The sequence below is a fragment of the Perognathus longimembris genome, chromosome 4, assembly GCF_023159225.1.
Source record: "Perognathus longimembris pacificus isolate PPM17 chromosome 4, ASM2315922v1, whole genome shotgun sequence".
Classification (NCBI taxonomy): domain Eukaryota; kingdom Metazoa; phylum Chordata; class Mammalia; order Rodentia; family Heteromyidae; genus Perognathus; species Perognathus longimembris.
In genome coordinates this window covers 14,953,994-14,966,812 of record NC_063164.1, presented here as the reverse complement: position 1 = coordinate 14,966,812, position 12,819 = coordinate 14,953,994, and the positions used below count along the sequence as shown (strand labels likewise).

Genomic DNA, 12,819 nt, shown 5'->3' with positions numbered 1-12,819 from the left:
CAGTGGTTGCTAGGCTACGGCAGACCGTTGCTCCGTCGCGGAGTGATGACGTCGCCGCCGCGGCTTCCGGTCTCAGGCTCTTCGTTCCGGCCCGAGCCAGGTCAGTGAGGGGGTAGCGCCGGCTAGCAACTTGTGGGCTCCGCGCCGAGAGGCGGGCAAGCGGGCTCTGCCAGAGGTGGGCCCCAGCCTTGCACCTCCGCCAGGGCTGCCATATGCCCTGCCTTTGCGACCGGACGGGCGTGGGAGCAGGGCCCCTCCGAAGGTGGGCCGGGGTTGAAGGAAGCCTCTGGGCAAGACATGGCATGCATGGCCTGAGGCTTTCAGACACCCAATCCCAGCCTTCTCGGGTGGGCGACGCCAGGGCCTGTCTTCTCCAGACGGGAATCTAAGGTTCTGAGTCCTGGGCCTGAGATCCCCGCAGTGCTACTCCAGGAGCCATCTGGATGGTGCTGGACCTGCAGCTTGCCATTGTTTTCCTTCTAGCATGATCCGCTGGGCACTCAGTGCATCGCCTAGAAAAACTCACTCACCCTGGACCAGAGACCATCCTTGAGGAGAATGATTGAGACATTATGGGCCACTCACTGTGTGTCTGCTCCCGGGGAACTGTCATCATTGAAAATAAGCGTTACCTCTTCATCCAGAAACTGGGGGAGGGGTGAGTGTTTGGAAATCATTTAGCCAGTCCCCAAGGTAATGGTCAGTGAGAAACAGTAGTCTGCACATGATAGGGGTACAAGGGCTTGATCTCTATTCGCTACTTCACCTTAATGGGTCTAGAAATGGATTGTGAACCCAGGCCTCTTAGATTCACCTTGTGTGACCTTGGTAAGCCATGATTTATTCATCTGCTCGATGGAGATGATTGTAATGCTTCACTGAGGGAACTTGTGTGTGATTAGCAGCAATGTCTTGCCTGCTCCCTGGTCCTACTGATTTCGTAAATATTGACTATAAATACTGACTTTTACTAGCTTCTGTTATGTGCAGAGCACTGTTAGGACTATAGGACCTTAGTGCTCTCTGTTTCCCTACTCTAGAGGAGCTCAAACTTCTTTTAGAGCACTTCTGGGGAGGGTTTCTGCCCAATTTGAAGTGGCACCCCCTCTCCAGGGAACTCTTCTGGGTCCAGCCTGTGTGGGAGGTGACCATGGCCCTTCACCAACCCCTTTGGCCCACAGTGGGTTCAGCTATGTGGACCTAGTGGAGGGGTTACATGATGGACACTTCTACGCCCTGAAGCGAATCCTGTGTCACGAGCAGCAGGACCGGGAGGAAGCCCAGAGAGAAGCAAACATGCATCGCCTCTTTCATCACCCCAACATCCTTCACCTCGTGGCTTACTGTCTGAGAGAGCGGGGTGCTAAGTATGAGGCTTGGCTGCTGCTACCCTTCTTCAAAGTAAGAAAACTCTATGGCTATTGGGGGAGGGGGTTTCAAAAGCTACCTACGAAGGCTTGTGTGAACAATCAAACATATTAGGGAGCAGGAGCTATGCCCTGTCTTTGACCATATTGAATTTGGGGTTTGGGGCTGGAGACATGGCTCATAAGTAGAGCACTTGCTGACGTGTGAGGTCCTGTTCATTCCTTAGTACTGGAGAGGGGGGAAAAGTAAATTTATGGCTGGACTTTGTGGTACATTCTTATAATCTCAGTCCTCTAGAGGCTGAGGCAGGAGGATGGCGAATTCAGAGCCAACCTGGGCTACTGAGTGAGTTTGAAGCAAGCCTATAGACTATGTCAAAACAAAAACAAAAACAAAAAATATAGTCAGTTTGTGGTTTAGGGAGACCCAGGTAGAACCATGGAGTCAAGATGTATATGGTGGGGATCTGGGAATGTGGCTTAGCAATAGCCTAGCACGCATGGAACCCTGAGTTCGATTCCTCAGCACCATATAAACAGAAAAGGCCAAGAAGCGGTGCTGCGACTCAACTGGTGCTAGCCTTGAGCAAAAGCAGCTCAGGGACAGTGCCCATGCCCTGAGTCCAAGCCCCAGGACTGGCAAAAAAAAAAAGTATATGGTGAAAGAATTGCTAGGCAAGGATCAGGCCCAGGGAGCAGAGGCTTCAGAAACATCTCAACTGCAGGAAAACTTCTGTTGTAGAGAGGCACGCTGTGGAATGAGATAGAAAGGCTGAAGGACCAAGGAAACTTCCTGACCGAGGATCAAATCCTTCGGCTGCTCCTCGGTATTTGCAGAGGCTTGGAGGCTATTCATGCCAAAGGTTATGCTCACAGGTTAGTGGAAGTGCTCTATATACTTGCTGGGGCTAAAGAGGAAAAGCTTCAACAAGAGAACGGGACTGTTTTCCTCCTAGAGAAAGCCTCCATGGTTCTTTTACTTGCTGGGATTCTCATCTCCTTGTCCATAGGTGTTCATATCACATATACTCACTTTCACTTTTCTCCAGGGACCTGAAGCCCACCAATATTTTGCTTGGAGATGAGGAGCAGCCAGTTTTAATGGACTTAGGCTCTATGAATCAAGCATGCATTCATGTGGAGGGCTCCCGACAGGCCCTAGCACTGCAAGTAAGTCCCTCGATTACTTTTCCTACTTGCTTCCCATCCCTAACTCCTGGTGGATGCCCCAATTTGGTCACATGACTCTAGCTTGTGACCCACTTTTGAGCTTGGGCTACTGTTCCAGGACTGGGCAGCCCAGAGGTGCACCATCTCCTACCGGGCCCCAGAACTCTTCTCTGTGCAGAGCTACTGTGTCATCGATGAGCGGACTGATGTCTGGGTGAGGAGCATGTGGGTGTGAAACTGGGTGGAGAGGGGAAAGTTCTATTGTGGACTAGAGGGGAGGAGGCCTTTGGTTTCTATTGCATGGGGCAAGGAACCTCATATGTCCCCATACCCCTCAACTTCCTTTCTGAAAACTGTCACTGAGACTGTTCAGTTGCTCAGGAAGTGGTCTAATCCCTACCACTGAACTGGGTGGGGGCAGCTGAAATCTCTAGCTAACTGCAGTTTCTCTGAGCCTTGGTAGTTCAGTTTACATAGAATCCTTTCGCCCAGCAAAAAGGAGAGAGGTGTCCTCTCTACTGGTCCCCTTTCAAGGACTAACCATGTTACACTCAGTCCCTAGGCTGTGTGCTTTATGCCATGATGTTTGGGGAAGGCCCTTATGACATGGTGTTCCAGAAGGGTGACAGTGTGGCCCTTGCTGTTCAGAACCAACTCAACATCCCACAAAGCCCCAGGTGAGTGAGCAGTAAGGGCCACTAGCATTTCAGACTCTTCCCTAGTGTTACCTGAGTTGGAGTCTTAGCAAGGGGCTTTCTCCAGTCACCCCACCCACTTCCCTCCGCAGGCATTCTCCAGCCCTACGGCAGCTGCTATCCTCCATGATGAACGTGGACCCCCAACAACGCCCTCACGTTCCTCTTCTCCTCAGTCAGTTGGAGATACTGCAACCTCCAACTCTTGGCCAGCATACCACTCAAATATGAACACACCCGTGGCCATGTTGAGGAGGTGATCTCTTGTGATTTGGAAAGAGGCCCACATTATCAGAACTCTTGTCATTCTACGACGACTGCTCTTACAGAGGGCAGGGGTGGGGACCATGATATCTCAATCCAGTGTCTGTTCTGGACCAGGGGCTGACTCTGGGTGGGGTGGGAAAGTGAAACAGAAATTACGTTTTATAGCTCTGAGCTGGACTGCTGGGCTCACATCATGTTCTGCGTCCAAATCTGGGGGCAGGAAACTGTATAAACTAGAAAATAAAGTGCAAGCAGGTTGGTATGCCTCTTAGTGCTAATGTGTCTGGAGGGAGAAAAGGGTTGCAACGATCCTAGAGTTCCATCGCCATGTCCAAGGGAAAATCCTGGGAAGAGGGACTGGTACATGTAGTCAGCGATTATGACTTCATTATTTAAGAAGGCATGTATCCTTACCTGAGACCTGATAGGTTGGCACTGAGGTCTCCTAACTATCCTTAGTCAAAAACTTAAAAGCTGCTTGATGTGGCTTCTTCCTTTGCCAAGGACTTGGACCTGCCTCCCTTAAAGCAGTCAGATAATTCTTTCCTTCCCTCACTCCCCTGTGTGGGTAGCTTAGTCAAAGCAGCCTAGCCAGTTTGCCAGGCCAGGGAGTTATGGGTGGAGACATTTGAGGAAGCTTTGGGACAGCTGGGTAACAGGTCTCCCATCCTTAGCCTGGGGAAAGGGAGCAGAACTGGCAGCCATCTGGGCCATGTCTTCCCTGATTTTCCTGGCTCACGCGTGGTTAATAATTTATGAGGCTAGTGCTGGGTGGCATTATCCAGCAGCCACTTCCTGCTGGCTCTGCTAAGTAAACAGGCGCCCTGCCTTAGCTAGGCTTGAATCTTGTTCCCCAGGGAAGGGCACCGTGTCCCTGAATCACCAGGGACAAAGCACAAGGTTGCCATCTACTCTTGAGATTGAAGCTTCCTCCCCTAACCATGCCCACCCCCATGTGCTGACGTCAGCCTGGGTCCTGGGGTGCCTATTAGCAAAGCTAAATTTTTCCCCAGGGCCCAGGCAGGAGGCTCCCACCAGCTAGTATGGAGGCTAAGGCTGAAAGGAAGCACAGATAGGCGACAAACCTGACTTTTAAAGCTGCTAAGAGCTTCAACAGCACAAACTAGCTTGCCCTTGTTCCTGCCCATCCCCCAAGCTTATGAGATGGTTCCATGCCCAGGAACCTTGGGCCGGGCCGTCCCCATTCCCAAACCCTCATAGTGTACACAGGAGCCAGGGCCAAGTCTTGGTTTCAGAGTTGGTGAATGCAGAAGCAAAGGAAGAACAGGGTCTTAGTCCAACTCAAACTGCTGGACATCAACTTCTACTTGGAAGGAAATGAAGACTTGTAGTCTTCAGTAGTGTGGCTGGACAAATAGACCCAGGATTTGCTCTTCCTTTCCTCCCTCTTCTAGGACCTTGCAAGAAGGTCCTTCCTAGGTCTGGTAAGGGCACCTTGGCAAGTTTCACCATCAGCTTTGGAAGGGAAAAGCAGCAAGAGGGTGGCAGCAATATAAATGGGGAAGCCACAGAAGCTCATCACTTGAAATCATGCAAAGAGATTTTATTTCGAAAGGATTTTGCAATAAACATACTGAATAGGCTCTAGGTGGCTGTCTATTCTTCTCCCTCATCCTCGTCTTCATAGGAGTCGATGCCTACCTCCTCGTAATCCTTCTCCAGAGCAGCCATATCCTCCCGGGCCTCAGAGAACTCACCCTCCTCCATTCCCTCACCCACATACCAGTGCACAAAAGCCCGCTTGGCATACATCAGGTCGAACTTGTGGTCCAGCCGGGCCCAGGCCTCAGCAATGGCGGTCGTGTTGCTCAGCATGCACACCGCACGCTGCACCTTGGCCAGGTCACCCCCGGGAACCACAGTGGGAGGCTGGTAGTTGATACCAACCTTGAAACCCGTGGGGCACCAGTCCACAAACTGGATGCTGCGCTTGGTCTTGATGGCGGCAATGGCCGCATTGACGTCCTTGGGCACCACGTCTCCACGGTACAGCAGGCAGCAGGCCATGTACTTGCCGTGCCTTGGGTCACACTTCACCATCTGGTTGGCAGGCTCAAAGCAGGCATTGGTGATCTCTGCCACCGACAGCTGCTCGTGGTAGGCCTTCTCTGCCGAGATGACGGGCGCATAGGTGGCCAGGGGAAAGTGGATGCGAGGGTAGGGCACCAGGTTGGTCTGGAACTCTGTCAGGTCCACGTTGAGGGCCCCATCAAAGCGCAGGGAAGCTGTGATGGAGGAGACGATTTGGCTAATGAGGCGGTTGAGGTTGGTGTAGGTTGGCCGCTCGATGTCCAGGTTGCGGCGACAGATGTCGTAGATGGCTTCGTTGTCCACCATGAAGGCACAGTCTGAGTGCTCCAGGGTGGTGTGGGTGGTCAGGATGGAGTTGTAGGGCTCCACCACGGCTGTGGACACTTGGGGGGCTGGGTAGATGGAGAACTCCAGCTTGGATTTCTTGCCATAGTCAACGGAGAGCCGTTCCATCAGGAGGGAGGTGAAGCCAGAGCCGGTGCCCCCTCCAAAGCTGTGGAATACGAGGAATCCTTGGAGTCCTGTGCATTGGTCAGACTGAAAGACAAGAAAAAGCAGTGTAGATAGGACTGAGGAACTCTTAAAAAGCTCCTTGAAACTTTCAATACTTTAGAAGTCAGGACAAAAATGAATGAGTGTGCTGGGGATATGGCCTAGTGGCAAGAGTGCTTGCCTCGTATACATGAAGCCCTGGGTTCAATTCCCCAGCACCACATATACAGAAAATGGCCAGAAGTGGCGCTGTGGCTCAAGTGGTAGAGTGCTAACCTTGAGCAAAAAGAAGTCAGGGACAGTGCTCAGGCTCTGAGTCCAAGCCCCAGGACTGGCAAAAAATAATAATAATAATAAAAAAAATCATCTCTTAACTGTATATGTCCTAGAATGTGATGCCAATATGAGATTACTCATTCTTTTTTTTTTTTTTTTGGCCAGTCCTGGGGCTTGGACTCAGGGCCTGAGCACTGTCCCTGGCTTCTTTCTGCTCAAGGCTAGCATTCTACCACTTGGGTCACAGCGCCACTTCTGGCTTTTTCTATATTTGTGGTGCTGAGGAATCAAACCCAGGCTTTATGTATGGGAGGCAAGCACTACCACTAGGCCATATTCCCAACCCCAAGAGAGGGTCTTACAAAAGGGGACTGACCATGAGCATAGTCTGTAAAACTCCCTTACCACCAGGCTGAATTCTTACCAGCTTTCGGATCCGGTCCAGCACAGGGTCAATGATCTCCTTGCCAATGGTGTAGTGACCACGGGCATAGTTGTTAGCAGCATCCTCCTTCCCGGTGATGAGCTGCTCCGGGTGGAACAACTGTCGGTATGGGCCATTTCGGATCTCATCTAAAAGGACAGACACCACAATGTTATGGTGAAAAACCACAAGGCTGTGTTTGTGCAATGGGGACCTTCCATCCCCCCAGAGTGGTAGCTGCTTCTAGATATATGGAAGAGCTAACTCATCCTTCTGCCAGCCTGAGATACCAGAGTAGGAGAGAGACTCAGACCTGCCACTTCCCATGCCAAACAGAAGTCAGCATCCCTTCAGCTTCAAATAGGACTGGGAGCTTTCAAAAGCAGGAAAACTGGTCTAAACACCCTCTCAAAAGAGACACCGTTCACCTCTCTCAAACATATCCCCTTTTCTCACCAATTACGGTGGGTTCCAGATCCACAAAGACGGCTCGAGGCACATGCTTCCCAGCACCAGTTTCACAGAAGAAGGTGGTGAAAGAGTCGTCCCCTCCACCAATGGTCTTGTCGCTGGGCATCTGCCCATCAGGCTGAATCCCATGTTCCAGGCAGTAGAGCTCCCAGCAGGCATTGCCCATCTGGACACCTGCCTGCCCCACATGGACTGAGATACATTCACGCTAAAGGATAAAGAGAGGGGTCAGTTGAAAGAAACATGGGAGCTGCACCCCAAGTTCTTACCTCATGAGCCTTTCTGCTACTTTATCATGTACCAGCTTATACGACTCATTTGGCAAAAGGGAGGCTTGGGGTTGGCAGAGGTCAGAAGTGGCTCCCCGGCACAGGACTCCCCAGATTGGAGGCAGGCAGGTAGATCAACTTCCTAGCCTACTTCTCGGTGGGGAATTTGTCCAATGAGAGCTGTGATTCCTAAATGACCCTTCCACATTCACAGGACATGCAGGGAGGACAGAGAGGGCACACATGAGACAGGCAGGCACTGCAGTAACCCAGAGAAGGACAAGAGGGCTGCTATTCTGCTGTCCATAAACCCAGCTTCTAGAGAGCCCAAGATGGGGTAGGCTTTTCTGGTTTACACTGGTTTTCCGGTTTACAAGTAAGGAGTCTCCTTAAGTAAGTATTTGCTTTGAGGATGAGCAACCAGAATTTCTTCTAACACCTTCCCCTTCGTTCCTATGTCCAAAGGCTGAGGTCTCAGCCTTCCAATCTGGTGTCAGGTGATCACAATCGTCATCAGGATGCCCTCTTCCCCCACCTTTAAATCCCATCTGGCTCCTCTCCCCTCCTCCACCCCCCCCCCCCAAATCTGGGTGGCTTCACCACCATGTCAGCCCACAGAGAATTAGCAGTGGTAATAATGCTGGTAAGCACTGACAGCTGGGACGGGCAATACGAGTTGTGGATACAGGGGCATTTGCTGCCTTAAGGTTCAGTCCCTGCCAATCCAAAATGAACCCCCCACCCCGCAACATCAAAGTCGACAGGGCCCGCGCGCCTCCCTCCCTACAACGAAATGGCGGGGTGAAGATTTCCAAATACCCAGAAAAGGAAGAGGAATCTGCGGTGAGGCCCCAGAGGTAACCTGCCTTGTTCGAGTCAAGAGTGAGCGCCGTTCTGCACCGGGACCCTACCTCGCTCGGCTCTGCCTCTGGAGTCTTTCCAGTTACTTCCCAGCCAAAATCAAGGATTGGGTTTCCGCCCCCGCTCCGGGGCTATAAATACCACCCCTGCCCCCCCCCCCTTACACACCTCTTTCCCCTCCTCCCAACCTGGCTTCGGCCGGCGCTGTCGTTCCGCGCCAGCTGTCTCTGCCCGTCCTCCGTGCACCCGCGCTCCGGAAGGAGGGGGACAGCTGGCCTCACGAGACCGAACCCCCTTCCCGCCATCCCTCCCGTCTCGGAAGCGGGGTGCTGAGTCATGGGAGGGGGAGCTCTTGGGTGGGAGGGAGACCCACAAAGTCAGGGGAAAGAGGAGGATGCCGCACCAAGTAACCTGACCCCCTTTCACCTTCTTGCGCCAAACACGTGTTCGGTCAGTTCCTGGGGCTAGGGGGTACGGGGTGGGGCGGAGGGGGCAGGGGCAGCCAGGCAGGCCTTTCCCCGACCGTCCAAGGACTGGGCACAGACCAGATCGCGTGACTCCCCACAAGGGGGGTTGGGGCACAAGCGTCTGGTGAGGGAGGAGGGGATTGCCAGGATGGCTCCTAGTGAAGGGCCCCACCCTACCTCCTAACCCTACCCTCAGAAGGTGAGCGACGCACTAGGCCAAAGTCACCAGGAGGGGTTGGCGAGAGCGCACACTCCTTCCACCTCCCCGAGACCCGGAATGCTAGGTGGAGGGTCCCCAAGCATCCCTGGAGAGGAAGCTCCCCACCCCACTCCAAGAAATCAGACAGTTAGGGTACCGGCGTGAGCCAGGTGGGGCCCGCACTCACCATGGCGAGTCTGGAAAGGTGCGTCTCACGTAGAGTCGGTGTGACGGGTCTCAGTGAGAACTGCGCTAGCTGCAGTGCCGCACCGAGCTTATAAACCCGGGAGGCGGGGCGCGCGCGTCCCTCCCCGCCCATGAGGGGGCAGGCCGGCCTGACGGCCACGCCCCCCGGAGGATGGGCCAAGCCGGGTCCCCGCTCCCTGCCGCGCCCGGACCCTCACCTGGCGGGTTTGGAATGAAACGAACGACTCAGGATTTAATCTTCCTTTCCCTCTTTTGTGCTGACACCCCAAGTTCCAGGGGTCCGAAGCGGGGCCGCTGGGTGCGCTGAAGGGACGCGGCTCCGTTGCGCGGGCGTCACGCGGGCGCTGGTCCAGGCGTTCCGACTTAGACGCGGGACTGAACCGGTGAGGCAGCTGCCGGCAGCCTTGGCCCGTGTCCTCCCAGCCCCGCCTCCGCGGAGGCTCCGCCCAGTTGTGCGGCTTCTCCTCCCAGGGGTCCTCGACCTCCTTCCAGCCGCTCGCCTTCGGCTGGTCTCCGGCTGGGAGCGCGGGCTTTGGCCGGGCGGTGGAGAACCGAGAGCTGCACAGCCTGAGCCCCAGGGTGCCCATCCCTTAGACTCTCCCATCCAGCCGAGCCCCGCAGCCTGTCTGCGAGGCTCAACCCGGGAAATGTGCCTCCGCTCACCGGCTGTCCGGGTCAGTGGTCCCGTCATCAGCGCCGTCACTATCAGGGAGCCTTCGCCACAGCCACCTGGCCTGCCTTCCGGCCAGAGCTGCACCGCCGCGCGCAGGGGCCCGGAGCCCCAAGAGCGCTCCTGGAGACCTTAGCGCAAATGCCTTAACCTCACGGAGCCCTGGGATCTTCAGCAGAAGTCATTCTTTCTGTGGGCGGGGGGGGGGGGGGGGGGCGCATACCCCACTGGGGCCTGAACTCGGGACCTTACACTCTCACTGGGCTTTTTTCACTCATGGCTGACATTCTATCACTTGAGCCACAGCTCCACTTCCAGCTTTTTGGTGGTTTAGTGGAGACCAGGCTCACAGATTTTTCCTACTCGGGCTGGCTTCCAACCTCGATCCTCAGATCTCAGCCTTCTGAGTAACTAATAAAAGTACAGGACTGAGCCACCAGCCCCCGGTTTTCCTTTTTTAAAGGAGCTTTTCAAAAGCTATTTCTGCTTCCCTTGACTTGCTATACTTTTTTTTTTAATGCTACCCCAAATTCATAAGGCAGAACCCATGTGCTAGTTGGCACAGGGTGCCCAATTTGGTACCCAAATTCCAGACTCCTAAAAGTAGATATTTGGAATAAGCCCTATTGTTGACACAGGCTAGGTAAAACAATCCATCCTTATCAGTTAACTGTTGACCAGAAAAACTAAGAACTAGATTCCCAGATGCCAGTCATGAGGCAAGCTTGCAAGCAGACCTAAGAACAGCAGTCTCAGGCTGCTGTGCTCTTTTCTGCATGTAAAACCCTAGATGTCTACCATGTGAAAATGGGCTCTGCATTCCTATTAAACAACCGTGGTAGGCAGAATAACTTCCTTGCTCCAGTATGCTCCCATTTTAATCTCTGGAATCTGACTCTGAAGATGTGATATGAAATTAGCTTAATGTATTTACTTATTTATTTTTGAGATATGGCCTAAGTTGCCCGGGATGTCCTCAAATTCACTATCCTCCTGCACAGCCTCCTGAATGCTGGGATTTCAAATGTGTCCTATTATGTCCAGCTAAGGGTTTTATATTATCTCCATTTTGGGGTATATGTTTAAATGTCCATTATAAAAGGTTATTGTAGAAATGGAGGGGCAAAGGGTGAACAAATGTAGCAATGGTATTCACTAGACACTATGTTGAAATGAACTGTACAACTTGGGGGAGAGGATCTGAGGGAAAAACTGGGAGAGAGTGAGGGAAGGGGTGACATTGTCCAAAAAGAAATGTACTCATTACCAGACTTACATAACTGTAACCCCTTTGTACATCACCTTTATAATTACAATAAAATTTAAATTTAAAAAGTTCTTGTAAACCTTATGCTAGTGACTCATGCCTGTGAAGCTACTCAGGAGGCTGAGATCTGAGGATGGTGGTTCAAGGACAGATGGAGACTCTTCAAATAACCACCAGCCTCCTCCTCCTATTGCTCCTCCTTCTCTTTTTCTTTCTTTCTTTTTTTTTTTTTTGCCAGTGCTGTGGCTTGAACTCAGGGCTTGGGCTCTCTGTCCCTGAGCCTGTCTGTGCTCAAGGCGAGCGTTCTACCACTTGCTGAGCCCACAGCACCACTTCTGGCTTTTTCTGAGTAGTTTATTGGAGATAAGAGTCTCACAGACTTTCCTGCCTGGGCTGGCTTGGAACTGTGATCCTCAGATCTCAGCCTCCTGAGTAGCTGGGATTTCAGGTGTGAGCCACCAGTGCTTGGCTCTGTTTGCTTCTTGACATCACCATCTGAAAGCCCATTGGACATCTCACACACAGCATCGTCACAGTGGAACCCTCAATGTCTGCCCTCACCTACTCCTTGACAAACCTGTTTCTAGGTATTCCGGTCTAAGTGAACAACATCACTCAAACCCAAGTGCTTAAGAATCTAGATGCCAAGTGCCTAGCATTGTATTTCTTTCTTCCTCCCCTCTGTTTCTCCCCTTTTACTAGAATTTGGCTGCAGATAATGGAAAGCATAACTAATAGGAGCTTAAACAATGAGGCTATTCATTATCCTATTAAAAATCACAGGGTAGGGCAGTTCCAGGCTTGATTCAGTGATGTCACCAATAACTCCGGTATTTCCAGCTTTCTGCTCTGGCATCGTCAATGGGGTGGTGACATTTTCTCTCATGATCACAAGATGGATGCCATCCCTAAGTGCCAGGTCCTCATATGACACTGTCTTTAGGCATGGATGGGGAATTTCTCCCCACTTCTCTTGTCAGAAAAGCTTCTCCTTAAAGCAGCCTCTAAAGTAAAGGTGAAAAGGAAAGGAAAGCCTGAGTGCTGATGTCTTACACCTATAATCCTAGCTACTCAGGAAGCTGAGATCTGAGGGTTGAGGTTCAAAGCCAGCCTGGGCAGACAAATCCAAGAAACTCCTCCATTTCTTTGAATGTATTGGGATAGCTTTTGCCTATGAAGTTTTGCACTTGATATTTTCTCTACCTGGAGCACGATTTTCTAGGTCTTGTCTTGGCTGACTCATTTAGTTCAAATATCACCTAGAGAGCTAGGTGTTCCTTCTCTGTTGTATCTAAAATAATCATCCCTTTCTATCCTCTTAGCCTTTGTTTTCCTTATGTGTTATTGCTCTCTGAAATGGTATTGTGTTTGTTTTCTGTCTTTTCCACTCAAATGCAGGCTGTTTAAGACTTTCTCTTCTACCACTGTACTCCCCACAGGTAGACCAGTGCTTGGTACCTACTAGCCACTTAATAAATATTGTTGAATTAATAATATTGATTACCTTACATCCATTTGCTTTTAATATTGATGTTGGTTTTTTGGTGCGTGTGTGTGTGTGTGTGTGTGTGTGTGTGTGTGTGTGTGTTTGCCAGTCCTGGGAATTGAACTTTGGGCCTGGGCACTGTCCATGAGCTCCTTTTGCTTAATGCTAGCACTCTACCA

General features: G+C 51.8%; 2 protein-coding genes across 3 annotated transcripts; one reads left to right on the top strand and one right to left on the bottom strand.

The window, feature by feature from the left end:
• The first annotated feature begins 9 nt into the window (after positions 1-9).
• On the top strand, positions 10-3,763 carry Stk16 (serine/threonine kinase 16). Of its 2 annotated transcripts, none has more exons than XM_048344715.1 (8): positions 10-100; positions 484-658; positions 1,182-1,401; positions 2,110-2,243; positions 2,417-2,537; positions 2,656-2,751; positions 3,093-3,214; positions 3,325-3,763. In XM_048344715.1, exons 2-8 carry the CDS (start codon positions 573-575, stop codon positions 3,461-3,463), a joined length of 918 nt encoding a protein of 305 aa, XP_048200672.1. In that variant the 5' UTR covers positions 10-100; positions 484-572; the 3' UTR covers positions 3,464-3,763. The 2 variants fall into 2 exon arrangements, with proteins under 2 accessions (XP_048200672.1, XP_048200671.1); XM_048344714.1 differs by lacking the exon at positions 10-100 and adding an exon at positions 116-262.
• A 1,285-nt stretch (positions 3,764-5,048) lies between these two features.
• Positions 5,049-9,290, bottom strand: Tuba4a (tubulin alpha 4a). Its single transcript, XM_048344713.1, has 4 exons — positions 9,198-9,290; positions 7,200-7,422; positions 6,744-6,892; positions 5,049-6,088 (listed from the first exon to the last, which is right to left on the bottom strand). Exons 1-4 carry the CDS (start codon positions 9,198-9,200, stop codon positions 5,117-5,119), a joined length of 1,347 nt encoding a protein of 448 aa, XP_048200670.1. The 5' UTR covers positions 9,201-9,290; the 3' UTR covers positions 5,049-5,116.
• Positions 9,291-12,819: the final 3,529 nt, after the last annotated feature.